This window comes from Callithrix jacchus, chromosome 7, assembly GCF_049354715.1.
Source record: "Callithrix jacchus isolate 240 chromosome 7, calJac240_pri, whole genome shotgun sequence".
In the NCBI taxonomy this organism is placed as follows: domain Eukaryota; kingdom Metazoa; phylum Chordata; class Mammalia; order Primates; family Cebidae; genus Callithrix; species Callithrix jacchus.
In genome coordinates, this window is record NC_133508.1 from 80,354,451 (window position 1) to 80,381,169 (window position 26,719).

The following is a 26,719-nucleotide window of genomic DNA, read 5'->3' on the forward strand; positions in this document are numbered from 1 at the left end:
TGCTGCCTCAGCCTCCCAAGTAGCTGGGGACTACAGGCACTTGTCACCATATCCCGCTAACTTTTATGATTCTTTTTTTGAGACAGAGTTTCACTTTTGTTGCCCAGGCTGGAGTGAAATGGTACGATCTCAGCTCACTGCAACCTCCTCCTCCTAGGTTCAAGCGATTCTCCTGCCTCAGCCTCCTGAGTAGCTGGGATTATAGGCATGCACCACCACACCTGGCTAATTTTGTATTTTTAGTAGAGACAGGGTTTCTACATGTTGGTCAAACTCCCGACCTCAAGTGATCCACCCGCCTTGGCCTCCCAAAGTGCTAGGATTATAGGTAAGATGGCTCTTCAGGCAAGAGCCATCTTGCCTGTCCTCAGCTAACTTTTTAATTAAATGGGATTTAATTTTAGATGGGGTTTTGCAGTGTTGCCCAGGCTGGTCTCAGAACTCCTGGGCTCAAGCAGTCCGCCTACCTCAGCCTCCCAAAGTGCTGGGATTACATCTGTGAGCTACCATATCCGGCCAAGAGAAGTATTTTATTAGTCTTTCAGGCAATTGTGATTATTATTCTCTGGTATCCACCAAAACTCAATGGAAGTAACAGCTTTGTTTGTTTGTTTATTTGTTTGTTTTTAAAGAGATGATGTCTTGCTTTGTTGCCCAGGCACTTCCTGAGTAGCTGGGACTACTGGCATGACTGGCTATTTGTAGAAACAGGGTCTTGCCGTCTTGCCCAGGGTGGTCTCAAACCTCTGGGCTCAAGTGATTCTCTTGCCTCAGCCTCCCAAAGTGCTGGGATTACAAGTGTGAGCCACCGCTCCTGGCAGGTTCTTAAAAGTTAGTTGCAGTGTGGAATCCGAAAGGTCAGTGAACTTTTCCTACCGTTACACTAAAGCCCATTGGTCTCTTCTGAATGGATCTTTCACCAATGCATCTTTTTATAATATCTACATTGGTCATTTAGAAAATACTGGTGCACTGGCCTATAGATAGCCTAGAAATGTTGTTAAATATTATTAAATACTTCTAAAATTACATTTGTTAGTATCACTTATAGTCATCAAAAAACTTGCTGCTTCTCTGAAATGCTAATATTTACTTCAATGCCTGAATTTTATTATTGGCAACAGATACTGACTCATGTTTTCCTTGACATGACAGTGTTCACATCGTCATTTTCAAGATGTCTGCCAGATAGATACCTAAGTCTGAATAACCGTAGTTTGTCAGTAATTTTTTTTCTTTTTAAAATTTTTATTTCGTAGATTTTTTTTTTTAAAGATAGGGTCTTGCTTTGTTGCCCAGCACCACTGCTGGAGTGCAGTGGTGTAGTCACGGCTCACTGCAGCCTCATCTTCCTGCACTCAAGCAATCCTCAGCCTTCCAAGTAGCTGGGACTGCAGTTGCATGCCACCATACCTGGCTAATTTTTGATGTTTTGTAGAGATGGAGTCTCCCTGTACTACCCAGGCTGGTCTAGAACTCCTGGGCTAAAGCGATCCTCCTACCTGTCTCCCAAAGTGATGGGATTACAGGCATGAGCCACTGCACCCAGCCCAGTCATATTTTTCAAATAAAACTAATTCTGTGAACAAAGCAACTAGTGTAGTTCACAACTCTAACAACACAGATATATTTCTTTGAGACAACCAAAAGTGTCTTATGAAGACTTAACACATGTACTCGATTAAAATTTAACAAAATTAATAATTTTTACTGCTTCATCAAGGGATATTGTTATATGCAACCGAATTTTTACTCTTTTCTCCTAAATTATGAGTGTACAGTGGTGAAAAATGCAATAAGAACTGTAGTAGAGCTTGGGGTCAGTGCCTTCATTTGTGCACAGGTGCCAGCAGTTGTACCTATCCTAGGTTTGACACTATCACTATAAACAACAACACAGTGACAAAGGCCAATAGTTTAATATTATAAAATAACTGGCCAGGCACAGTGGCTCACACTTGTAATCCCAGCACTTTGGGAGGCCAAGGCAGGCGGATCACAAGGTCAGGAGGTTGAGACCATCCTGGCTAACATGGTGAAACCCTATCTCTACTAAAAATACAAAAAATTAGCCAGGCATGGTGGCACACGCCTGTAATCCCAGCTACTTGGGAGGCTGAGGCAGAAGAATTGCTTGAACCCAGGAGGCGAAGGTTCAAAATTAGCCTGGCTAATTTTGTATTTTTAGTAGAGATAGGGTTTCTCCATGTTGGTCAGGCTGGTCTTGAACTCCCAACCTCAGGTGATCTACTCGTCTGGAGCTCCCAAAGTGCTGGGATTACAGGTGTGAGCCAAGATCAGGCCACTGCATTGAGTACAGTTCTAGCATTTCTTCATGGCAGAGCCCTGGAGAATCCTCAGAGGAACAGTTGAGGGAATCTAAGAAGGACTCTTGATTCTGGCACTTAACTCCTATGTTTACTACTAGGTTTATTATAGTTTTTTTTTTTTTTTTTTTTGGGGAGACAAATCTCACTCTCTTGCCCAAGCTGGAGTGCAGTGGTGTGATCTTGGCTCACTGTAGCCTCCACCTCCTGGGTTCAAGTGATTCTCCTGCCTCAGCCTCCTGAGTAGCTGGAACTACAGGCACGTGTCACCATGCTCAGCGATTTTTTTTGTGTGTGTGTTTTTTAGTAGAGATGGGATTTCACTATGTTGGCCAGGCTGGTCTTAAACTCCTGACCTCGTGATCTGCCCTCCTTGGCCTCCCAAAGTGCTGGGATTACAGGTGTGAGCGACCATGCCCAGCCTGGATTGTTTTCTTTTTTTGTCACCTAGAAGCAGGAGAGGGCAGAGAAGCAGGGAGACGTTGACTTATTTATTTATCTATCTATCTATTAATTTATTTATTTTATTTAGGCCTTTATTTATTTTTGAGATGGAGTTTCGCTCTTGTTACAGGCTGGAGTGTAGTGGCACGATCTCGGCTCACCACAAACTCCGCCTTCTGGGTTCAGGCAATTCTCCTGCCTCGGCCTCCCAAAGTGCTGGGATTACAGGCGTGAGCCACTGCGCCCGGCCCGCAAGGTCTTTAACCATTTTTCAGCCCGGAGAGAGAGCTGCCTTGCTTTCTAAAACAGTTACTTTGTCTTGGTTCACTCTTCCCTGAGTAGAGGACAGTTACCTTTGTGTGCAGGTGGACCTTCATTTCACCCTCCTTCCTTCCTGTTTCCTCAGAGCCAGGACTGTCTCCAGTTGGGTCCTCCTGCTGAAGGGGAAGTGGTCCAAGTGAGATGGACAGACGGTCAAGTCTATGGAGCCAAGTTTGTGGCCTCCCACCCTATCCAAATGTATCAGGTATCCAAAGGTTCTATCTTCCTAGGGAGTGGGGGGTGCTTGATTAATTCTGTGCTTCCTCTTAAGCCAGAGGCGAGTCTTTGCTCTCAGGAGAATTAATATGTTGGCAACCCTTTCAGAGCTAGGGGTCTGCCCTGTGCTCATTCTACCAAATGCGAAGTAAGGTAGTCCTTATTTTAGTGTTCTAACTCCTTCTTTGACTGTAGGAGACCGCCATTGTGCATGGTGGACCAGGGAAAGAGTCGGGGATATACTAGCCAGAAGGCCTTTGTTTTCTTGATAGGTGGAATTTGAGGATGGCTCACAGCTTGTGGTTAAGAGAGATGATGTGTACACGCTGGATGAAGAGCTTCCCAAGAGAGTCAAGTCTAGACTGGTGAGTATTTTGTGTGTCCCCGTTCCTGTCTTGGAGGGAGGGAACAAGATAAGGACGCATCCTTTTGTATTTTTCTTGGAATAGCTGACCACAAAGTGATTTTTTGGCTTGCTATTCTTCTATAGTCAGTAGCCTCAGACATGCGCTTCAATGAGATTTTCACAGAGAAAGAGGTTAAGCAAGAAAAGAAACGGCAACGAGTTATCAACTCAAGATACCGGGAAGATTATATAGAGCCTGCACTATACCGGGCCATCATGGAGTAGGTGCTTCCAGGGTCCAAGAGATTCCCAGCCATCAAGGCAAGAGCACTCTGGGTTCCACAGCACAGCAGACACGGAACTCTGAAGTCTCTGAAAGTGAAGTTGTAAAAAGGAAAGGAATGAAATAACCGACCCATCAACTTCTCACCCACCCTCATTGCATTCCGCTGTAGTGAAAGGACGAGCTGTTTCTGGGCACGTGGCAGCAGTCGCTGATCTCCTAGCTGAGGAGCTGAGCACTGGAATGCTGTGGCTGCACTGGCCCCAATCCATAGAGGGGTCAACTGTGCTGGCTGGACTGGCTGCCCTGTTCCTGGTCTAGGACTTAGCTTTGTAACTATCACCTGCACCGACTAGGCTGAGGTGCTGGTACTTTCCCCAACCCCCACTTTTGTATTTATGTGTGTGCCTGTGTGTGTGTGTGTGTGTGTGTGTGTGTGTGTGTGTGTGTTTGGTCTGGACCAGCTTCTGCCAGCCCCTGGCCTTTACTTTCTTCCTTGCCTATGCAGGGCAAACAAAATGTGAAATTCTGCCCTCAGCTGAGCTGAGTAAGGGCTCCTGGGGGTTGGCTGGAGATGGGTGTGGCATCTGTCCAGGCCTCGAACAGCCTCAAGACAGTGCTGGCAAAGCTGCAGTATTGAGATGCTAAGGAGTTTATGCCACCTCTTTGTCTTCCCCTGAAAAAGAACATGGGGATAATAACGGTGTGTGCCCACAACACTCTAGGTGCAGAGCCCCTGTGGCACAGTATTGGAGGATGTGAGTGGGATTACCCTGAAGTGAGGATTTTAATGATGGAAGCAGGCAAAGCCTGGTGGGTGATTCTGTCAACAGAAAATTGCAATCATGCAGGGGCTGGGAGGGTTAGGATGAAAACCTGGGGCCATTGGAGGCCCACTGTGGGTGGGAGGGAGCTGATTTTGGGGTGGGGGTGGGACGAGAGGGCAATACTGAAGGGGTTAAACAGGTTTTTGCTCTTCATGCATTTGTTTGCCTGGGCCCAGGATTGGAGGGCCTCACACCAATACCCTGTGTATACAAGAATCAAGATTTATAATACTTCCCCTTTTTTGTTACGTATGAACACTATAAACCAAATTATTTTGAAAACTGGTGCATCACCTTGTCCTTAGCAATAAAATGTGTTGAGCAGAGGATTGGCTGGCTGCCCCAAGGAGCCCAGGTGGCTCAAGTCAGGCTGGGGGTATCTCTAGACTCATAGGTTCTGGGGCAGAGCTGTGAATTAAAGACAAATCAGTAAGGCAGTCCCTATTAAGTTCCAGAGAGTGGATCCTTTCCTTGTCAAGCTCTGTATTAGGCCATGTATGGTGGGTCATGGGGAACAGGGACACTTCTGGCTCTGAGTACCTCTTTGTTGTGCTTCCTCTGCGTTAGAGTTGGGCAGGATGAGGTAACAGAAGGCACCAGACCAATGAGTTTTCTAAACAGTAGCTCACCACTGCCCCATTTGATATATCTTCATTGAGCCAAGTTCATGCCAGCATCTGTGTTCTATACAAATTGTGGGACCAGTGTGAAGGACGGGGTGCATTTTATTTAGGTGCTTGAGAAGTAAGGGACTCGACCTCCAGTGGGATCCTAAGATTGCTCTCCAAGCTGTCTAGTTGGTGAGAAGCTTCCCTGGAGGAAGACCCTGTCCCCTTTGCCTGGTGGGTCCCTGAGTTCAAAGTGTACAAGGATGGGAGCCATACAACAGGGAGGGGCAATGAAGAGGTGCCGGACTTGGGTTCCCTGGAGCTGCTCCAGCTGGCTCTTGGACAGCCAGGTACTTCACCTGTGGCATGGCCCTGTCCAGGTGCAGGAGAGGCTTGGGTCAGCTCAGCTTTTCTGGATGCTTATGTCTTGGGGGGTTGAGAGGTGGTTGCTATGGGAATCTCATGGTAGAGAAAGGGAGGTGCAGGAGGTGATGCTTTTCTACGTCAGCTCCTTCCTGGGGCCCAGAGAGGGAAGCTGACTTATTTTTTTTTGCCCACACTTCACTGGGATTCCCAGAGGATGTAGCAGGGGAGGGTGGGCAGAACCAGGCCTTAAGAGGATTGGTGAGAGCACAATCCACTAATCCATACGCCTTTGGAAGAGGAACACTTCACCAGCCTTTTTACACAGGGTCCCTGCCCCTCTCGACCTCACCGCTTCCAGGGGTTGGTGCCGGGTTTAATGCCAGCAGAGTTCTTACTAAACAGCTGACCAGTTTTCCAGCAACTGCACTTTTTATTTTTGTTAACGTAATAACTCTTAGGAAGCCGCCGAAACTCAGTTGATCCAAATCTTACAGACCGGTCTGCTCTCTCCTTTACTGGCTGCCTATGCAGTCAGGCCGACCTCAGAGAACTGGCCCCAGCCAAAGGCCGTACTTCCCGGCCTGCCAGCGCCTTCCTGCCTTAGGCAGCTCCTCCCAGAAGCCTTTTTGTTAGGGCAAACTTTCTTCCCTTAGTAAGGTAGGGCCTTTGGATCCAAGGTTGTAGTTTAGAGACCTCCACCCAGGCTTTGTTGAGAAATTAAGTTTAAATTCTGGCCGGGCGCGGTGGCTGAAGTCTGTAATCCCCCGTGCCTGTAATCCCAGCTACTCAGGAGGCTGAGGCGGGAGAACTGCTTGAATCCAGGAGGAGGAGGTTGCGGTGAGCCGAGATCGCGCCATTGCACTCCAGCCTGGGTAACAAGAGCGAAACTCCGTCTCAAAAAAAAAGTTTGAAATTCTGCCCCATGGGGATAAAGCCAGGGCTCAGCCGCAGGAATGAAAAAGTGGGGTGGGAAGGCTGCAAAGTGTATGTGGGGCTTGGAGGCCCTGTGCCGTGCCCGGACTAAAAATGTTCTGCCAGTCTCTGAAGTAAACGCTCACCTTCGTGCCCCCTTACCCACCAGGGTCCCCGGAGGCCCGAAGCTGTCGGCCTCAGTGAGCGGACTGGGAGCTCATGACCTGGAGGGCGAAAATAAGGCGTCCCTCGGCGTGAAGTGGCCGTGACCACCCTAGCACTTTCCGTTCCGCGCGCAGGCGACGAAACAGGCTTTCCAGGGGACTATGCGTCCCTTTGGGTCGTGAAGCCGGGGGAGGAGGGTACCTCTAGACTTCCCAACGTGCCTGGAAGAGCCAAACACGCCGAGCCTCACTCCCGGCACTTGCCGCAGCACTGGTCCCGCTGTAGGCGGGATGGGCGGGCCGGCAAATCCGCGGCTCCTGCGCTATTGGGCCGCTCGGGGCAACGCAGCTCCGCATTGGTCAAGCCCTCACTCCGCCCGGCTTCCGCGCACCCATTGGTCGCAGGCGCCCGACCGGGTCGCGGCCGCGCGCTCCGCCCGCCGCTGCGTCCCCACTATGGCGGCGCCCATGCAGCCCGTCGCGTCGTGGGCGCCCGCCGGGGTCCCCCGCGGCTGTCGCCGCTCCCTGCGCTGCCGCCTCCGCCTTCCTGCCCCGCGTCGGGCCGGGCGCCACCTACGCCCTGTCTCCCTCTCTGCTGTGGTAAGGGCCTGCCCAGTGCGCTTCGGGGCGCGATGGCTGACTGCGAATAACGGTCGCCGCGCCGCGCCGCCCCCCCCCCCCCCGCCGGCCGCGGTTCCCGGGCTGGGCGGGGCGCGGTGCCCGCGTGTTAGTGCCGGGGAAGGAGGGGTCGGGGTATGGCCCAGTAGTCCTTCGGGCTGGGGTCTCAGTACCTGGATGACCTCGCCTGGGTGGGGGCTGCGGAGCCTGAGGGAAAGCCTGCCCGGACGCAGGCCAAGCGGTCTGAGGTCATCTCCGTGCGAGACCCCGTAGCACTGCACACCTTGGCGCAGAGCACGGACACGGGTCATTCGGGCCCTGCTGGGGGAAGAGGAAAGAAAAGTCCAGGGAGCGCCTGAGCGGGAATCGGCAGCGTATGGGTAGCGGTTGTCATTGCTTACTCCTAGCGGGGGCTAGAACCCGGGTCAGTTTGATCGGCCAAGTATGCCTCTCTTGCTTCCTTTCCTTCTGGTACTTTCCCCCGTTGTCTCCTCGGTGCTTTTGCTTGCAAGAGAAAATATCTCAGGATAGCAGGTTTGATTAGGAGAGCGTTTTACAAAAATGCCCATTTTTATGATTCCTCAGTATGCCTCGTTTTTGTTTCCTTTTTTTTTGAGACAGTTTCGCTGTTGTTACCCAGACTGGAGTGCAATGGCATGATCTCGGCTCACGGCAACCTCTGCCTCCTGGGTTCAAGCAATTCTCCTGCCTCAGCCTCCCGAGTAGCTGGGACTACAGGCGTGCACCACCATGCACAGCTAATTTTTGTATTTTTAGTAAAGACGGGGTTTCACCTTGTTGACCAGGATGGTCTCGATCTCTTGACCTTGTGATCCACCCGCCTCGGCCTCCCAAAGTGCTGGGATTATAGGCGTGAGCCACCGTGCCCCGCCTTGTTTGTTTACTTTAAGAGGAAGGAATGAAATCTGAGAACCGAATGTAATTAATTGTGGGAGGGACCAGTGAAGGCAGGTATTACTTCAGAAAGTAAAATACCCAAACTTTTCAGTGGTTGTACTGTGAATTATAGATAGTTGGACATGAAGGTAGGAAAAAACTTACTAGGTTACTAAAAGTAAGATAGTCCCCATGACAAATTAGGTTGTTTCTACATCAGAATTATCGTCTAGAGATGATCACGGAAATGTTTGGTGTACTTTAAAGTCAGCACAGGATTAAAAGGAAGCTGGCATAGAAATTTATAGCCAAATGCTATTTTCAATTAATCTCTTAAGGCGACAACAACTCCTCCTATGATTAGAGATTCTTAACTCAAGAATATTTTGAGATATTAAGTGGTGAATCTCTCCATTTCACATGTCTGAATGTCTAACCATGGCTTAATAAAAATAAAATATTAATGATGAAACAAGACATTCATGTTCTTAGAGACTAATAGACTTTGTATCAATCAATGGAATGCCTCTTGAGTGCATATTTTATGCAAGGCATTGACCGAGGTGAAACTCAAAACCATTTAAGATAAGAAACTTGTTCTAATGGTCCTATAATATAGCTGAGGGAATAAAGCACACACATGACAATAATAACTATGATATGGTCTCTAGAATTATAAGACAGTAGGTACTATGAGAAACCAGGAAAAGGAGAAATCCATGTGTTTGAGAAAGGTTTCACTGGGAAGCTGAGGCTTGAATTGGGCCATGAAGAGTGGGTAGGCCTGGCTGGATGAAGAAGAAGTGAGCAGATGAGAAAGTGAGCATGGTCAAGGTGCAGGGGAACTGAGATGCTCATGGGTGGTTCCAGGGGGTTTCTTAGCATAAAAGGCAGGATATGAAGTTGCATAGAAGGTAGGTTGATGGCATTAATCCAAGAGGTATCTTTTTCCTGTATAGTGCAAAGAGTAAACAAGTAGCAGAATTTACTTCAAAGGAAGTTGGAGCTAACTACAGAAATACAGTAACACTTTACTTGACATTGTCACTTTTCTTGTTCTTTTTTCTTGAGACAGGGTCTCCCTCTGTCACCCAGGCTGGAGTGCAGTGGTGTGAACATGGCTCACTGTAGCTTCGACTTCCTGAGCTCAGGATCCTCCCGCCTCAACTTCCCAAGTAGCTAAGACCACAGGCAGGTGACCTGGCCAATTAAAAAAAAATTTTGCAGATACAGGGTCTTGCCATGTTGTCCAGGCTTATCTCAAACTCCTGGGCTCAAGAAGTCCTCTCACCTCAGCCTCCAAAAATACTGGGAATATAGACATGAGCCACCACACCTAACCCATTGTCACTTTTCTGATTCACCTCAGCTACTTGGAATAACAGTTTTCTCAACCCAGAAGCTGCACCTCAAATTTATTCTTGCTTTTTTTTTTTTTTCTCCCCTGTGTTTTTGTTGGGTGCCAGGTCTTGTTGACCCTACTTCCACACTGTTTCTGGCATCTGCTGCTTTTTTTTTGAGACAGAGCCTCTCTCTGTTGGCCCAGGCTGGAGCTCAGTGACCCCATCTCAGCTCACTGCAACCTCCACCTCCCAGGTTGAAGTGGTTCTCCTGCCTCAGCCTCCCGAATAGCTGGGACTGCAGGAGCATGTCAAAACACCCAGCTAATTTTTGTATTTTTAGTGGAGACAGGTTTTCACCATGTTGGCCAGGCTGATCGTGAACTCCTGATTTCAAGTGATCTGCCCACCTTGGCCCGAAGTGCTTGGATTACAGGTGTGAGCCACGTGGCTTGGCATCTGCCTCTTTTCACTCCTACTGTCATCACACTGATTTGGGGCTATTGGACCATTCTTGTGAATTACCACAGAAACCCCCTAACATTTTTTTCCTTCCTCCCAACTATCATGTATACTGCCTTCACTTCTAAGTTTGTAATTTCTCCAGCCAGGACTTTGAATGGCTCCCGGTTGTCTGTTGGTTAGGCACAGACCAGCCTGGCATGGGCAATATGGACAAAACAAACTAATTTCTTGCCATTCTCTTATAATTTCTAGGTTAATGGAACTATTTGCTGTTTGTGCTCCCTATCTTTGCTCATGTTGGCTTTTTCTATCTTAAATAACCTCCTTGACTCTACTTGTTCTTATGTAAGTTTCAGGGCCATTTGATACGGAAGGTCCTTTGTGACGCTTGTCTGTATTTTTCTCTCCATCTAAATGAGATGTCTCTCTTCTCTAAGTTTAAAGTTTAAACCACCATAACATTAGAGTCTACCTTTTTGCAATAATTGCCTTAAATCCTGCTTCTACACACAATATAAGATTGAAGCTATTTCAAGACATAGATTGTCCTCTTCATCATCCAACTTTGTACATACTAGGTACTTGGCAAATATATTTTATATTGAAAATAGCTTTGAACCAGGATGGATGCAAAGAGAATTCTTTATGCAAACAAAATGTTTATCATTAAAATCTATAAATAAAGTTGTTTATGTGAGAGAATCCCTCACTGAGAGATCTGTTGTATTGGTATGGATAGCTTGGATTAGGCTACATTAACCGAAACCTCAAGACCTCAGTGGCTTAACAAAACAAACTTGACTTCTCATTTGTGTGACGTGTCCAGCGTGAGTGTAGAGGAAACTCTTCACAGTGACTCAGGAACTGCGGCTGATAGAAACTCCATCTTAACATGGTACTGCCATGACCATTTTGATTAAATGAAAAGAAAGTGGTCAGGTGGACACTGGCTTTTTAAGTTTCTGTCCCTGTGGCACATGTCACTTTCATTCACATTTTCATTGGTCAAAGCAAGCCACATACCCATGCCTAACTTTAAAGAAGGTTAGAGAATTTCAGTGTTAGCATATGCTGGGAAGCAAAGAGCCAGAAATATTTGGTGAATAGCACTAATGACTACTACCTCATCTATGGTGTCACAGCCCATTGAAGATTAAAGGTAGCACATCAGATGGACTGCTAGAGACAAACATATCAACAGTAGCAAGGAATAGTAGCTCTAACTAGGCATGGGGTAATGGTGGATTCGGAGTCAAAACTCTTAAAAGCACTTGTAAATTCTCACAGGCCAAGGCTGTTGATACAAGGGCAATCTATTACATCCCAGTAGTAACACAGTCATTGCTGAGGAGTGACTTTTATAAAACTTAGTATGTTACAGCATTCTTAGTAACAAACACAGGAATGGTTCTGAGATAGCAAAAAATAAAAGTTAAATTATATTCAACATATTCAATTTATAAGAAATCGGGAAGTGTGTAATAATTTTAGATGCATTTTCACTCAAATGGTTAAAATTAAAAAATAATTGGCTGGGCTTGGTGGCTCACGCCTATAATCTCAGCACTTTGGAGTCTGAGGTAGGCAGATTGCCTGAGCTCAGGAGTTCACAACCAGCGTGGGTAACATGGTGAAACTCTGTCTCTACTAAAAAATTAAAAAAAATTAGCCAGGCATGGTGGCATGCACCTGTAGTCCCAACTACTTGGGAGGCTGAGACAAGAGAATTACTTGAATCTGGGAGGCAGAGGTTGCAGGGAGCTGAGATTGCACTACTGCACTCCAGCCTGGGAGACAGAGCAAGACTGTCTCAGAAACATAATAATCTTAGTTCAACCATACTGGTTTAATTGAACCTAGCAAACTTGGTATTTGGGGAGGAGGTTTTACTTTTGACAGGCAGTAGAAACAGTGCTGGTTGGAGCCCTGGTTCAGGAGACAGATTTGGGTTCAGATCTTGGCTGTTACACTATTAATAGTTGTCTGACATTAAGAAAAAATCTTATTTTTGAGCCTAAATTTCCTCATCAGTGAAATGCATGGGGCAGTTGTGAGAATTAAGTCAGTTCTTCTAATGTGCTTTGCAGAGCACATGGTTCAAAGTAAGCACTCATGATCAGAGTGCTTCTAATCAGCTACAGCAAGGTTAGAAAAACTTTTGAGAAATCAGGTAAGGAGCCCTCAGATATTCATACAGGTAGAAGGGTTCCCCCGGATTTTCCCACCTTTTTTCTCCCTTGGACAGCATCCCTACTATATCTTATTTCACATTTTTCATATTTTATGTGATTGTATACATTTCTGTCTCTCCTACTAGATCAGGTGTTCTCATCATTCCACAAATTGTACTGAACATGAGCTCTGCCAGTCTCTGTGCTGGGTGGTGGCTTCATAGGTATGAAGGACACGTGCCTGGCCTCAAGCAAGTAAACAGCAGTTAGAATACATTATAATAAGGGCTGTAATTGAGGGTCTTGTAGGATCTTCTAAAAGGGCACCTGATATCAGAGGGAATATGAGTAGAAGTTTGCATCTAACCTACATCTTGAAGAATCAGTAGTTATTAGCTGGGTGGATGTGGGTTTAAAAGGCTTTTCGCACAGGCAACAATGTGTGCTGTGGCCTGGAAGCAAAGAATATGGTTACATCCTGAAGACACTGGTGTGGCAGGAGTACAGTCTTTTTGTGGAGTGTATGGGAAATGAGGCTGAAGAAACCAGTCAAGAATAGATTGTGAAGTTTTTTGTGAGTTCTGGAGTTACAGCTTTATCCTGAATGTGATTAGGTGCCACTGAAGGATTTAAAGATAGAAAGTGACTTTATCAGCTTCGCCTTTCAGGAACATCACTGTGTGGAAGAGGCAGAGTAGTGGATATCCTATTTCCCCGACATGGGAAGTTCTGAGATTTGCATTGTACCATGCCTACTACACAAGAGTTATAAAATATTTATGCAAGTTGAGAGGTTGGAATGAGGAGGTGAGACTGGACAGAGGATAGTTACTGCTGCAAAATATGAGGGGCATGCCTTGTGCTTTCTAGGGCTAGATGAACGCAGACTAGGATTTCAGTCATAGCCTCACCTGTTTCTATTGTATCACCGTGGATAGGCTTCAGAATCTCCTGTCTTCTTGGTTTTCAAATTTCGAATATGAGGATAAAAATTCCTACCTTGCAAGGTTGCTCCGACGATTGGAGGGAGTAGATGTAAAAAGCCTGGTCTTGTGCTATTAGTAGATATATAAAAATAATAGTTTAGTAATAACACTAGTTGTAATATTTCTTTTTTTCCCTTATTTATACTCCAGTTACAAGCAACAGTTGTAATATTTCTAATGTTTAATGTATTACTTGGTTCATGGTAGGTGATCATTAGCCTTAAAGATGCCAACATTGTGCGTTTTTTGTTTGTTTGTTTTTTTTTGTTTTTTTGAGATAGTGTCTCACTCTGTCACCCAGGCTGGAGTGCATTGGCATGCTATGATCATGACTCAACCTTCCAGGCTCAGGTGATCCTCCCACCTCAGCCTCCTGAGCAGCTGGGACTGCAGGCACACACTGCCATACCCAGCTAATTTTTTTAGAGGTGAGATTTCACCATATTGCCTGGGCTGGGTCTCAAGCCCTTGGGCTTAAGCAGTCTGCCTGCCTCTGCCTCCCAAAGTGCTGGGATTACATGCGTGATCCACCACACCTGGCCACGTCATGGTTTTAATTTATGCATTTATTTTATTCTTTTTCTCACCTTTATACTAACAAGGATATGCATTTTAAGTGATTGATGATGCTGGGCTGGTGTAAGGGAATTACTCTGAGATCAAGAAGAGAGAGTTGATAAGAATACCATACAGGCCGGGCATGGTGGCTCACACCTGTCATACCAGCACTTTGGGAGGCCAACCGGGAGGATCACCTAAGGTCAGGAGTTTGAGACCAGCCTGGCCAACATGGTGAAACCCCATCTCTATTAAAAATACAAAAATTAGCCAGTCGTGGTGGCGGGAGCCTGTAATCCCAGCTACTTGGGAGGCTGAGGCAGAAGAATTGCCTGAACCTGGAAGGCGGAAGTTGCATTGAGCCTAGATCACACCATTGCTCTCCAACGTGGGTGACGAGTGAAACTCTGTCTCAAACAAAACAAAACAAAACAAAACAAAACAAAACAAAAAACATACAAATTTAAACATTGTTTAAATGCCAACAGTTTATATGGCATTTAGCTATTTCCAACTGTTGCTCAGACCGACACAAGTATGTACACCCATTTGCTTGCCACTGATGTGACCGTAATATAATCACTGCATGGAATTGCTGAGACATACACACTGCTCCTCAGCCTGTCCTTGATTTTTCCCCCTGAAATTTTGGTCCTCCTCAGTCATCTTTTGATAATTTTTTTTTTTTTAAATAAAAGATGGGGTTTCACCATATTGGTCAGGCTGGTCTCAAACTCCTGACCTCAGGTGATCTACCCGCTTTTGCCTCCCAAAGTGCTGGGATTACAGGTGTGAGCCACCGCACCCGGCTTCTTCTGATGATTTTTTAAAAGATGATATTTGAAGTTTAATGCCTATTTACTCTGCATTAGGTTCTTTATCTGGTCATCATGGCTTGACATGAGTTCCTCTATGAACTCCTGGAGCACTTAATTTGTTACTCTGATTAAATGTCATCAACTGCCTTGGCCCATTATTTGTCTATATACCATAAATTTCTTCTTCCTTGTCAGTTTTTCTTGCAAAGTAATTGAAAGGTGTCATGTTTATGTATTTTTGACACAGCTTTAAAATTCACTGAAACTTTTTGTTTGGAATATGTTAAACAAGTCAGGAAATTCTGTTTCTGAGGATTTAAAGTATATAGCAGAGGTTCTCAGACTTTTTGGTCTCAGAATTCCCTCAAAGTTTAAAAATTGAGTATTGAAATAACTTTCATCTTTGTAAGTATTGTTTGTTGATATTTAATATTTTAGAAATCACTGGCCAGGTGCAATGGCTCACGCCTGTAATCCCAGCACTTTGGGAAGCCAAGGTGGGTGGATCACAAGGTCAAGAGATCAAGACCATCCTGGACAACATGGTGAAACCCCGTCTCTACTAAAAAATACACAAATTAGCTGGATGTGGGGGCATGCGCCTGCAGTCCCAGCTGCTCGGGAGGCTGAGGCAGGAGAATTGCTTGAACCCAGGAAGCAAAGATTGCAGTGAGCCGAGATTGTACCACTGTACTCCAGCCTGGTGTCTGGCGACAGAGCAAGATGCTGTCTCAAAAAAAAAAATCACTGAGTACAAAAAAATAAAATATGTTCATGGCTGGGCATGGTGGCTCACACCTGTAATCCCAGTACTTCAGGCGGCTGAGGTGGGTGGATCACTTGAATTCAGGAGTTTGAGACCAACCTGGGCAACATAGTGAAACCCCATCTCTACCAAAAATACAAAAAAATTAGCCAGGCATGGTAGCATATGCCTCTGGTACCAGCTACTTGGGAGACTGAGGTGGGAGGATGATTGCCTGAGCCTGGGAGGCAGAAGTTGCAGTGAGCCGAGATCATGCCACTACACTCCAGCCTGGGGGACAAAGTGAGACCTTGTCTCAAAAAAGGAAAAGTTCAGCCTGGCAACATAGTGAGACCACATCTCTTCAAAAAATCAAAAAATTAGCCACGCATAGTGGCACATCCCTGTAGTCCCAGCTACTAGGGAGACTGATAGCAGGATTGCTTGAGCCTAGGAGGTTGAGGCTGCACTAAGCTGTGATCATGCCACTGCACTTCAGCATGGGTGACAGTGAGATTGCATCTCGAAAATCACAAGGACCCACAAGCACGCATACTATTATCTGTGAGAACTATCCTGGTCACCTCATCATGTTATGTAGCCTTTAGAAAAATGCTGGACCTTCACAAGAGAACAAGAGTAAACAAGGCAAATAATGCCTTAGAATTATTGTGAAAATACTTCTAAACTCGTGGACCCCCTGAAAGAGTCTTAGGGACCCTTGAGGCTTCTTGGACTACACTTGGAGAACTGCTGGTATGTAGATAAGAGTTTTATGTGACTTTTACATCCTTTTGTTAACAACGTAAGGATGGAAACATTAAAAATGTTTATTTTCAAAATGTACTCAACATAGTTGGTTACTTTTGCACCAACCAAAATAGATGTTTATCTTGGAAGGGCAGTTGTGTGTATTTTTGGAGTATCTTCTAGGTGCCATACTGCTGACATTTGCCATCCGAGGAAAGGTCAGCAAACTGAGAACAACAGCATTTTTGTAGAAGAAAAATATATTACTGCTCTTTAAGATCTAGAAATCTTGTAAGTACTTGGCCAGATGACAACTGGAGAACTTCGTGGTGCAGGTTTCAGAGTTTCTTGCTGTCTCATCGTCAAGTTTAGTCATGATCCTATTTAAAAGATCCTATTACGGGCTTGCTTTGGCAGCACAGACACTAAAATTGGAACGATACAGAGAAGATTAGGATGACACACAAATTCATGAAGTGTTCCACAAAAAAATCTTTTTAAGATCCAATTTTTATGAAACTAACCACATTGATGTCATCTGCACTGCATGAACCGTACGTACTACATTAGAATGTGAATGAGCGAGTAGCGGCACCACATGTTTGTTCCACACTGTGGAATTCTCACACTTCCTGAGGAGTCTTACTGAACCTCATGGGCCATAGACATCTGACTTAGGGACTGCATGAGGAGGCCCGTGTCCATGAAATTAAATACCAGTGAAGTTTATAAATAGGAGTCATGGTATTTTTCTTCCAATTCCCTGCTGAATCACTTTGATGTACCTCAAAGAGGTACATCCCCTCTTTGAGGGCTAATGGCCTGGACTGTTATAATGCCCTCTTCTTGCTCTGTGCTTAGCCTTCTCCAGTCTGTCTCCATATTGCCACACGAGCAGTCTTTCTCAAACATGGATTTATGTCGTTTCTCTACGTACGTGCTTCCCCATTGCCAGTGGGATAAATATCACTCCTTAGCATGGCTTATAATGCCTCTCCTGCTCTTCTGCTTCAGCTTCCCAGTCAGTTTAATTCAGGCAATGCCTCTGAGGCTTTACCTGAGCCTCCCAGACAGTTATTAATTGCCATAATCTCATAACATCTGTTCCTTGTTTATACTGTAACTGCACATATCACCTTGCTCCTTTAGGGCAGGCGTCACTCCCTCTATGTCCACTGCTTTACTCAGGTGTGTAATAATGGCTTTTGCTGGGACTGATAAGATGGCATAGCTGCTAGCATAATTCCAGCAGAGTTACTTTGCAATAGTCCAGCATAGTTTTTCTAAAATATGTCTTTCTTTTCTTAAAAAAAAAAATAGGAGCAAATAAATAATATGAAACTACTGCATAGGCCATAATCACAAGGAAAAGGGACATTTATATTTTCTTTTTTTTTTTTTTTTTTTTGAGATGAGGCCTTGCTCTGCTGCTTAGGCTGGAGTGCAGTGGTGCAATTATGGTTACTGCAGCCTTGACCTGAGCTCAAATGATTCTCCCACCTCAGCCTCCTGAGTAGCTGGGACTGTAAGGCACACAGCACCATGCCCTGCTAATTTTTTTTTTCTTTTGTATTTTTTGTAGAGATGGGATTTTGCCATGTTGCCCAGGTTGGTCTCAAACTCCTGAACTCAAGTGATATGTCCACCTTGGCCTCCCAAAGTGTTGGGATTACAGGCATAAGCCACCATGCCTGGCCTATATTTTCTAATGATGTGTTTTGCACATACAAGAACAGAACAAATAATTATAGCTATCATTAAATCTTAATATGCCATCCTACTTGAGTTTTTGATTTTTTTAAAGAAAGAATATTACATTTTTACGAAAGGCTTCCTAATGTGTTTTTCCCTTCTTCTTCCTTCAACAGAAAAAAGCCACTGTTTGAGTTAAAGGTTTTTAAAGTTACCATACATGTTTTTATGCTTTTGCTACATCTTTTTTTTGAGATGGAGTCTCGCTCTGTTGCCCAGGCTAGAGTGCAGTGGTGTGATCTCGGCTCACTGCAATCTCCGCCTCCCAGGGTCAAATGATTCTCCTGCCTCAGCCTCCTGAGTAGCTGGGATTACAGGTGCCTGTCACCCTACCTGGCTAAATTTTTTTTTGTATTTTTAGTAGGGACAGGGTTTCACCATGTTGGTCAGGCTGGTCTGGAACTCCTGACCTTGTGATCTGCCTGCCTTGGCCTCCCAAAGTGCTGGGATTACAGGCATGAACCACTGAGCCCGGCCCCCTTTTTTTTTTTTTTTTTTTAAAAGATGGAATCTCACTTTGTCGCCCAGGCTGGAGTGCAGTGGTGCAATCTTGACTCACTGCAATCTCTACCTCAAACACCTAGGCTAGAGTGCAGTGGGGTGATCTCTGCTCACTGCAACCTTCACTTCCCAGGTTCACATGATTATCCTGCCTCAGTCTCCCAAATAGCTAGGATTACAGGGGCCTGCTACCATGCCTGGCTGATTTTTGTATATTTAGTAGAGACAAGGTTTCATCATCTTGGGCCAGGCTGGTCTCAAACCCCTGACATCAGGTGATCTGCCTGCCTCGGCCTCCCAAAGTGTTGGGATTATAGGTATAAGCCACTGCACCAGGCCTCTTACCTACTTCTAAAGTGAGTACCTGGCCAGCAACAAAGGAGTTTTCAGCTTTACTCTTCTGTTCTCTATTTTTAAAACTATTGTAGATCATCTGATTTCCACTGAGAAATCACTGACTACTCATGTTTCAGGACTCTGGATCCAATTAAAAGAGAGAAATCACATGGTAATTTGAATACATAAAGTTTAATGTAAGAATTATTTAACTATTATAGAGAATTGGAATAATTCGAGATTGGCTAATAAGTAAAGAAATAAGCACATAGAAAGATGGTTAACATAATCAGCCTTCAGGGGAACGCAGATCAAAATTACCATGAGATGCTACCTCACACTCTACAGTGTCTGGAATCAAAAGAGCAGATAAGAATAAGCGGTGGCCTGGGAGGCTGAGGTTGGCATATCGCTTGAGGTTAGGAGTTTGAGACCAGCCTGGCCAACATGGCGAAACCCCATGTTTCAGTCTCTACTGAAAATACAAAATTAGCCAGGTGTGGTGGCATACACCTGTAATCCCAGCTATTCTGGAGGGTGAGGGAGGAGAATCACTTGAAACTGAGAGGTGGAGGTTGTAGTGAGCGGAGATTACACCACTGTGTTCCAGCCTGGGCGACAGAGCAAGACTCTGTCTCAAAAAAAGCAGTGGTTTACACTTGTAATCCCTCCACTTTGAGATTTGAGGTGGGAGGATTACTTGAGCCCAGGAGTTCAAGACCATCCTGTGCAACACAGTGAAACCTCCTCATCTTTACGGAAAAAAAAAAAAGAATAATTAGCTGGGCATGTAGTCCCAGCTACTCAGGAAGCTGAGGTAGGAAGATCACTGGAACCCAGGAGATTGCAGTTGCAGTGAGCTGAGGTCATGCCACTGCACTCTAGCCTGGGCCACAGTGAGACCCTGTCTCTTAAAGAAAAAAAGAACAAGTGTTAGAGCTGGCAATGTGGGGAAATTGGAATGCTCATTCACTGCTGGTGGGAATGTAAAATGTTAGCCACTTTGGTAAACACACTGTCATTTCTTCAAACAGTTAAACATAAAATTACCATATGACCCAGGTAGATTTCATTTTAGGTGTCCTAGTCCATTTCGTGTTACTATAACAATAACTAAGACTGGGTAATTTATAAAAAACAGAGATTTGTTTCTTACAGTTTTGGAGGCTGGGTAGTCCAAGATCAAGGGGCTGGCATCTGGTGAGGGCCTCCTTGCTGCATCATCCCATGGCTGGACCTGGAAGGACAAGAGAGTCCGAGGGAGTGAGGGAGAGAAAGAGATTGAACTCAGAGCTTCAAGCCCTTTTGTAATTGGCATTAATCTGTTCATGAGGGTGGAGCCCTCATGACCTAAATACCTCTCATTAGGCTGCATCTCCCAGCACTATTGTACTGCGGATTAAGTTTCCAACATATGCTTTTTTGGGGGACACATTCAAACCACAGCTCTAGTTACATACCTACTTCCACTCTTAGGTATATGCCCAAGAGTACATGAATGTTCATATTAAGCCAAAAAGTAGAAACAACCCAAATGTCTTGCCAGTTGATAAATAGATAAATAAAATATGGTATATTCCTAGGATGAAATAATATTCATCAATAAAAAGCAGTGAAATGCTGGGCCAGGCACAGTGGCTCATGCCTGTAATCTTAGCACTTTGGGAGGCTGAAGCAGGAGAATCCTGGCTTGAGGCCAGGAGTTCAAGATCAGCCTGGGAACCATAGTGAGACCTGTGGTAGTGTATCCCTGTAGTTTCATCTACTTGGGAGGCTGAGGTGGGAGGATCACTTGAGCCCAGTAGCTGGAGGCTGCAGTGAGCCATGATAGCACCACGGCATTCTAGCCTGTGCGACAGAGCAAGATCCTGTCTCTTTAAAAAAAAAAAGTACTCATACACACTACAATATGCTTGAACCTTGAAACCCTTATGTTATGCATTGGTTCTGTGCCTATCTGAAAAAAAAAAGCATTATGCTAATTGAAGGAAGCCAGTCAAAAAGAACCATATGATTTCATTTTGAAATATCCAAGTTCGGGCATGGTGGCTCAAGCCTGTAATCCAAGCACTTTGGGAGGCCGAGGTGGGTGGATCACGAGGTCAAGAGATCAAGACCATCCTGGTCAACAGGGTGAAACCCCATCTCTACTAAAAATATAAAAATTAGCTGGGCACGGTGGCGTGTGCCTGTAATCCCAGCTACTTAGGAGGCTGAGGCGGGACAATTGCCTGAACCCAGGAGGCGGAGGTTGCGGTGAGCCGAGATGGAGCCATTGCACTCCAGCCTGGGTAGCAAGAGCGAAACTCCATCTCAAAAAAAAAAAAAAAAAAAAAAAAATCCAAAATAGGCAAATCCATAGAGAAAGAATGTAGTTTAGGGTTGGGGGAATAGGAGATTGTGGGGAGTAGGTGATGACAGCTAAGATGTACAGGGTACCTTTTTTAGGGTAATGAGAAAGTTATAAAATTGTGATATTCATACAACTTTGTGAACTCTGAATATACTAAAAGCCACTGAATTACACACTTCGGGTGAATTGTATGGTATGTGAAGGATAGCTCAAAAAGCTGTGAAAAAGAAGTTGAGAGAGCTCCAAAGATAGAAATAGCAGATATAAGGAGCAGCCACCACTCCAGGGCTGAGATAGAGCATCGGACAAGGAACCGTCCTTCTCCTCTAACACCATACTGCCACCTCCACCCCATCCCAGGCTGAGATCCAGACTTGGTATAGTGGCTCACTGGATGGCAAGGAAGTGATTGATGCTGCATGGCAGAACTTGCCAGAAATCTGCCCTCTAGGGTGCTAAGGAAAACTGTTTACAGGTAGTTGTCTCAGCAGAGGCACTCTACTGCAAAACGGCCCAAGAAGGGTCCTGGGGAAGGTTGCTGACTGTGGGACCCTGGAAAGCCATGGATGCTGCTGGGGCCTATTGAGCAGAGAACACTGGGAGCTGTTAGCCAACCCGTTTTCTTTCCGCAGTGTTTCACTAGCACCCGCTACTGACAATGCTTGACTTCAGCTGGCAAAAGAAAAATATTTCAAGGACCCAGATCAACTTTGCAGGGTGGTCAAAAAGGATGAATTTGGAGTCGAGAGGCAAATAAGTCTATGACTGGCATGGTGAATAATTGGGATCTCAGCATACCTGTCCCTTTTTTATTTTCTTTTGAGATCTTCAGGTTATCCTTGCCACCCTGGCTATTGTGGTTTGAAGAAGCTGGAAGCTGTATCTTTTTGCCAACTTGCCCTCAGTCCAGTTCTCTATATTTTTGCATCTTATTCTGTTTCATTTGCTTGGTTCCCTCTTTCAGACACCAGTTATCCTTTGATTTCCATTGCTACATGTTTTTGTTTGATTTTTTTGGGTTTGTTTTGAAAATCTTTTAATTTTTATTATATATTTTATTTACTTATTTTTGAGACAGGATCTTGCTCTGTCATTCAGGCTGGAGTACAGTGGTACTATCCTGGCACTCCTTGAACTCTTGGGCTAAAACTGTCCTCCCAACCTCAGCCTCCTGAGTAGCTGGGACTACAAGCATGTGCCACCACACCTGGCTGATTTTTAAAGATTTGTTTTGTAGAGACAGGTTTGACCATGTTGCCCAGGCTGGTGTTAAACTCTTGGGCTCAAGCAACTCTCCTACATTGGCCTCCTGAAGTGCGATTACAGGAATGAGCCACTGGGCTGTTTTGGAAATCTTTTAAACATTTTACTCTTTTTTCATTCTCTTGCTCATTTTTTTAAACCATTCCTGGCTTTCATGGCTCTTACTGTATTTTCAGCAGTGTCCACTTTCTTCTCGTCTATTGAAGACTTTCGATTTTGTGATGGTCTTATTCATTTTTATTCTGAGTGCTATTACAATTTTATTTTATTTTAAAAATTTTGCTGTTTTCCTTTGAGATTTCCCTTTAGTCTCTGCCCCTAGCTCTTGTTTTACAGAGCCATTTGGGGGTGAGTGGGACTGGGAGGATCTTCGTTAATGGTCTTTGTCAGTTCTGTGAGGGAATTTTTACTGTTGTATGGTCTTCATCGGCCATGCTTCACCCTTCCCCTTGCCTGTACTAATTCCTTTCTTCCTCTTTCATTTCAGTATTTTTATGTAGATTCTGTTCTAATTCATTATTACTATTATTATTTTACTTTTTTTTTGAGACGGAGTTTCGCTCTTGTTACCCAGGCTGGAGTGCAATGGCGCGATCTCGGCTCACTGCAACTTCCACCTCCTGGGTTCAGGCAATTCTCCTGCCTCAGCTTCCTGAGTAGCTGGGATTACAGGCACGCGCCACCGTGTCCAGCTAATTTTTTGTATTTTTAGTAGAGACGGGGTTTCACCATGTTGACCAGGATGGTCTCAATCTCTTGACCTCGTGATCCACCTGCCTCGGCCTCCCAAAGTGCTGGGATTACAGGCGTGAGCCAATGCGCCCGGCCCTATTATTATACTTTAAGTTCTGGGGTACACGTGCAGAACATGCAGGTTTCTTACATAGGTATACACCTACCATGGTGGTTTGCTGCACCCATCAACCCATCATCTACATTAGTTATTTCTCCTAATGCTATCCCTCCTCTGGCCCCCCACCCCCTGACAGGCCCCAGTGTGTAATGTTCCCCTCCCTCTGTCTATGTGTACTCATTGTTCAACTCCTACTTAGGAATGAGAACAGGCAGTGTTTGGTTTTTTGTTCTTGGGTTCGTTTGCTGAGAATGATGGTTTCCAGCTTCATCCATGTCCCTGCAAAGGACACGAACTCCTCCTTTTTTATGGCTGCATCCTTTTTATTATTATTCTAATGTAACTTTTCTTGTTATTTAGAGAAGAGTATAGTATATGACTGAAGCCAGAGCACCTAGATTTGCATCTTGGCTCTGCCACTTATAAGCACTGTGATTTTCGACAAGGTCTTCAGGTCTTTGTGCCTCAGTTTCTTCTCTATAAAATGGGAATAACTTCCCAGAACTGTTAACATTTGGTTAGTTAATTCCTAGAAAACTTAGAACTGTGGCTGATCCACAGTAAACGCTGTATGAATATAGCAATATTATTTTATCCCTCACAGTTACTTGTGATTAGAAAGTGCACAACTCTTCTGAATATAATGATTTCATAGATTGCATGTTAATTAGCTACTTAAATCTCCTTGGTCATGCATATTGTCTGAATAGCAGGGGTGCATTCAGCAAAAACATTTCCAAAACATTTGTAAGCTTTTTCAGTAAGTGGTTTGGAAAGCTGAGTAATAAATACTATGTAATAACTTCTAGTCATCTTAGCGAAAAAAATATTTGCGGGAGACATGCTCTGGGAATACTCTGTGGTGTTTTTGCTCTGCATTATTTTGCCATAATTGAGTTCATATCCATTATGGCTGATATTTGAAGATCATCAGAATTCTGACATTTTAGACTAACCTAAAAATGTAGGTATATTTCAGAAAATAACTATACTGTGGGAGGTTTTAGGAACAGCAAGTTTGGTGCAGTTTGTTTTGGTGAGTTCAGATTTTTATGCCATTTTCCTTTCTATACCTTGTGTATTTCTTTTTGTTGTTGTTGTTGTTTTGAGATGGAGTTTCACTCTTGTCCAGGCTGGAGTACGATGGTATCACCTTGACTCACCACAGCCTTCACCTCTCAGGTTCAAGCAATTCTCCTGCCTCAGTCTCCTGAGTCGCTGGGATTATAGGCATGTACCACTATGCGTGGCTAATTTTGAATTTTTTAGTAGAGACAGGGTTTCACCATGTTGGTCAGGCTGGTCTTGAACTCCGTACTTAAGATGATTCACCTGTCTTGGCCTCCCAAAGTGCTGGGCTTACAGGCGTGAGCCACCGTGCCTGGCCCCCTTATGTATTTCTTTTCAAGCATGCTGTAACTGATTGAATAATCAGTTAGTCAACAGACAGTTTTTGAGCACCTACCAGGGATAAAATGGTGAACAAAATAGACACGTTCTGGCCAGGTGTGGTGGCCGATGCCTGTAATCCCAGCACTTTGGGAGGTTGAGGTGGGTGGTTCACCTGAGGTCAGGAGTTCAAGACCAGCCTGGTCAATATGGTGAAACCCTGTCTACTAAAAATACAAAAATTAGCCGGGTGTGGTTGTGTGCTCCTGTAATCCCAGCTACTTGGGAGGCTGAGGCAGGAGAATTGCTGGAACCCAGGATGCGGAGGCTGCAGTAAGCTGAGATTGTGCCACTGTACTCCAGCCTGGGTGACAGAGCAAGACTCTGTCTCAAAAAAAAGAAAAAAAAGAAAAAGAAATAGATGTGTTCCCTGCCTGGATCAGCTAGAATATAAATATTAAATTATTGTAAATACTTACATAATTATAAGTGTACCATGTAATGGGATAGGGATATATAGGTGCAGTACATGACAAGGAGACCTAACCTGAAGCGTGGAGACAGGTAATGCTTCCCTGCAGAATTAAGCTTTCAGCTGACTTAAAAGATAAGTAAGAGCTGGTTTGATGAAGTGGTGGGGTCAGGAGGGGCTTCAGCCTGACATGGGAAGGGCATGATAATTTGAAAACACTAAGAGAAGCTCCATGTTGCAGGCTCATAAAGAGATGAGGTAGCAAGAGATGTGGGAAGGGGCCAGATGTCTAGGCTTTGTTAAGGAGCCTGGGACTTTACCCTAAAGGTAATGGGAAATTTATGAAGTTTAAGCCTGGGAGTGAAATAAGCCTATCACATTGGCTGCTGTGTGGAGAATGAATTGGGCAGGGGCAAGAAGGGATGTAGGAGGCTTACTAGGCTAGTGTAGTAGTAGTCCATGCAAAAGGTTATGGTGACCTGAATTAGGATGGTGACAGTGAAGAGGGAGGGATGTGTGGCTTCAGGAAGTATTTAAGAGATAAAATTTGAGGACTTGATTGATTATATGTGCAGGATGAGAGTGAGGAGTCTAGTGTCAAGGCTGATTTCCAAGTTTCTTACAGAAGCGTCTGTGAAAGAGTTGACTTTGATCGAGGTAGTGAATGCTGGAGGAAGTTTCTCAGGGTGAAACATCTAGATGATGAGGTAGAGCGAAAAGTTACATACTTGGACTTGGAACTCAGAAGGGATATCTAGGTTGGAAATGTAAAATTTGGGATAGTGACATAGTTTGGATATTTGTTGTCTCCAAATTTTGTGTTGAAGTTTGATCCCCAGTGTTGGAGGTAGAGCCTGGTGGGAGGTCTTTGGGTCATGGGAGCAGATTCCTCATGAACTCCTTGGTACCGTCCCTGCGTAATGAGTGACTTCTCCCTCAGAGCCGATGATTTAAAAGAGGGTGGCAACCCTCCCCTCTCTCTTCCCTCCTCTCTTTTTCTTTGTTCTTTTTTTTGAGACAGAATCTTGCTCTTTCACCCAGCCTGGAGTGCAGTGGCACAATCTGGGCTCACTGTAACCTCCGCCTCCCAGATTTAAGCGAATCTCCTGCCTCAGCCTCCTGAGTAGCTGGGATTACAGGCGTGTGCTACCACACCCGGCTAATTTTTGTATTTTTAGTAGAGATGGGTTTCACCATGTTGGCCAGGCTGGCTCAAACTCCTGACTTCAGGTGATCCACCTGCCTCAGCCTCCCAAAATGCTGGGATTACAGGTGTGAGCCATTGCGCCTGGCCTTCCCTCCTCTATTGACATGTGATATCTGCTCCCCTTCCCCTCTGCCATGAGTGGAAGTACCCTGAAGCCCTCATCAGAAGCAGATGCTGGTGCCTTGCTTCTTATGCAGCCTATAGAATTGTGAGCCAAATAAACTCTTTTTTTTTTTTTTTTGAGATGGAGTTTCGCTGTCGTTACCCAGACTGGAGTGCAATGGCATGATCTCGGCTCACCGCAACCTCTGCCTCCTGGGTTCAAGCAATTCTCCTGCCTCAGCCTCCCGAGTAGCTGGGACTACAGGCACGCACCACCATGCCTGGCTAATTTTTGTATTTTTAGTAGAGACGGGGTTTTGCCATGTTGG

The 26,719-nt window shown here is 45.0% G+C and overlaps 3 protein-coding genes and 1 pseudogene across 39 annotated transcripts in view; 3 read left to right on the plus strand and 1 right to left on the minus strand.

The window, feature by feature from the left end:
- KDM4A (lysine demethylase 4A) overlaps positions 1-26,719 on the plus strand; it is a 92,188-nt gene that overhangs the window by 52,876 nt on the left and 12,593 nt on the right. For 8 of the 10 annotated variants that reach the window (XM_035251125.3, XM_035251129.3, XM_035251127.3 and 5 more), the window contains 3 exons: positions 3,178-3,297; positions 3,581-3,673; positions 3,799-5,046. In XM_035251125.3, coding sequence (XP_035107016.1) covers positions 3,178-3,297; positions 3,581-3,673; positions 3,799-3,939 — 354 coding nt within the window. In that variant the 3' untranslated portion in view covers positions 3,940-5,046. Of the gene's footprint in view, positions 1-3,177; positions 3,298-3,580; positions 3,674-3,798; positions 5,047-26,719 lie in introns of those variants that run through there. The other 2 variants (XM_078331479.1, XM_035251130.3) reach the window with 1 other exon arrangement.
- On the minus strand, positions 7,066-20,141 carry LOC108592577 (uncharacterized). 5 transcript variants are annotated; one of them, XM_054259266.2, is made up of 3 exons: positions 19,908-20,141; positions 13,305-13,360; positions 7,066-7,750 (listed from the first exon to the last, which is right to left on the minus strand). In XM_054259266.2, the coding sequence occupies exons 1-3, from the start codon at positions 20,124-20,126 to the stop codon at positions 7,183-7,185; spliced, it is 843 nt and encodes a 280-aa protein (XP_054115241.1). In that variant the 5' UTR covers positions 20,127-20,141; the 3' UTR covers positions 7,066-7,182. The 5 variants fall into 5 exon arrangements, 1 of the variants encoding a protein (XP_054115241.1); XR_008482706.2 differs by lacking the exon at positions 7,066-7,750 and adding an exon at positions 9,151-9,280 and having other exon boundaries at positions 19,908-20,031; XR_008482705.2 differs by lacking the exon at positions 7,066-7,750 and adding an exon at positions 9,341-9,529 and having other exon boundaries at positions 19,908-20,031.
- ST3GAL3 (ST3 beta-galactoside alpha-2,3-sialyltransferase 3) overlaps positions 7,257-26,719 on the plus strand; it is a 238,927-nt gene continuing 219,464 nt past the window's right edge. For all 24 annotated transcript variants that reach the window (XR_013519985.1, XM_017974624.5, XM_017974627.5 and 21 more), the window contains exon 1: positions 7,257-7,414. The gene's annotated coding sequence lies outside the window, so the exon portion shown is untranslated. The remainder of the gene's footprint in view (positions 7,415-26,719) is intronic.
- LOC118143425 (U6 spliceosomal RNA) lies at positions 16,568-16,661 on the plus strand (annotated as a pseudogene).

Coding starts and splice junctions, on each gene's coding strand:
- LOC108592577 (XM_054259266.2), bottom strand. CDS start 20,126: ATGCAGCCTAATGAGAGGTATTTAGGTCATGAGGGCTCCACCCTCATG. Junction 13,361..19,907: donor ACTACCCAGCCTCCAAAACT/GTAAGAAACAAA, acceptor ATCTACTAATAG/CACAAGACCAGGCTTTTTAC. Junction 7,751..13,304: donor CGTCGGAGCAACCTTGCAAG/GTAGGAATTTTT, acceptor TTCCCCCAGCAG/GGCCCGAATGACCCGTGTCC.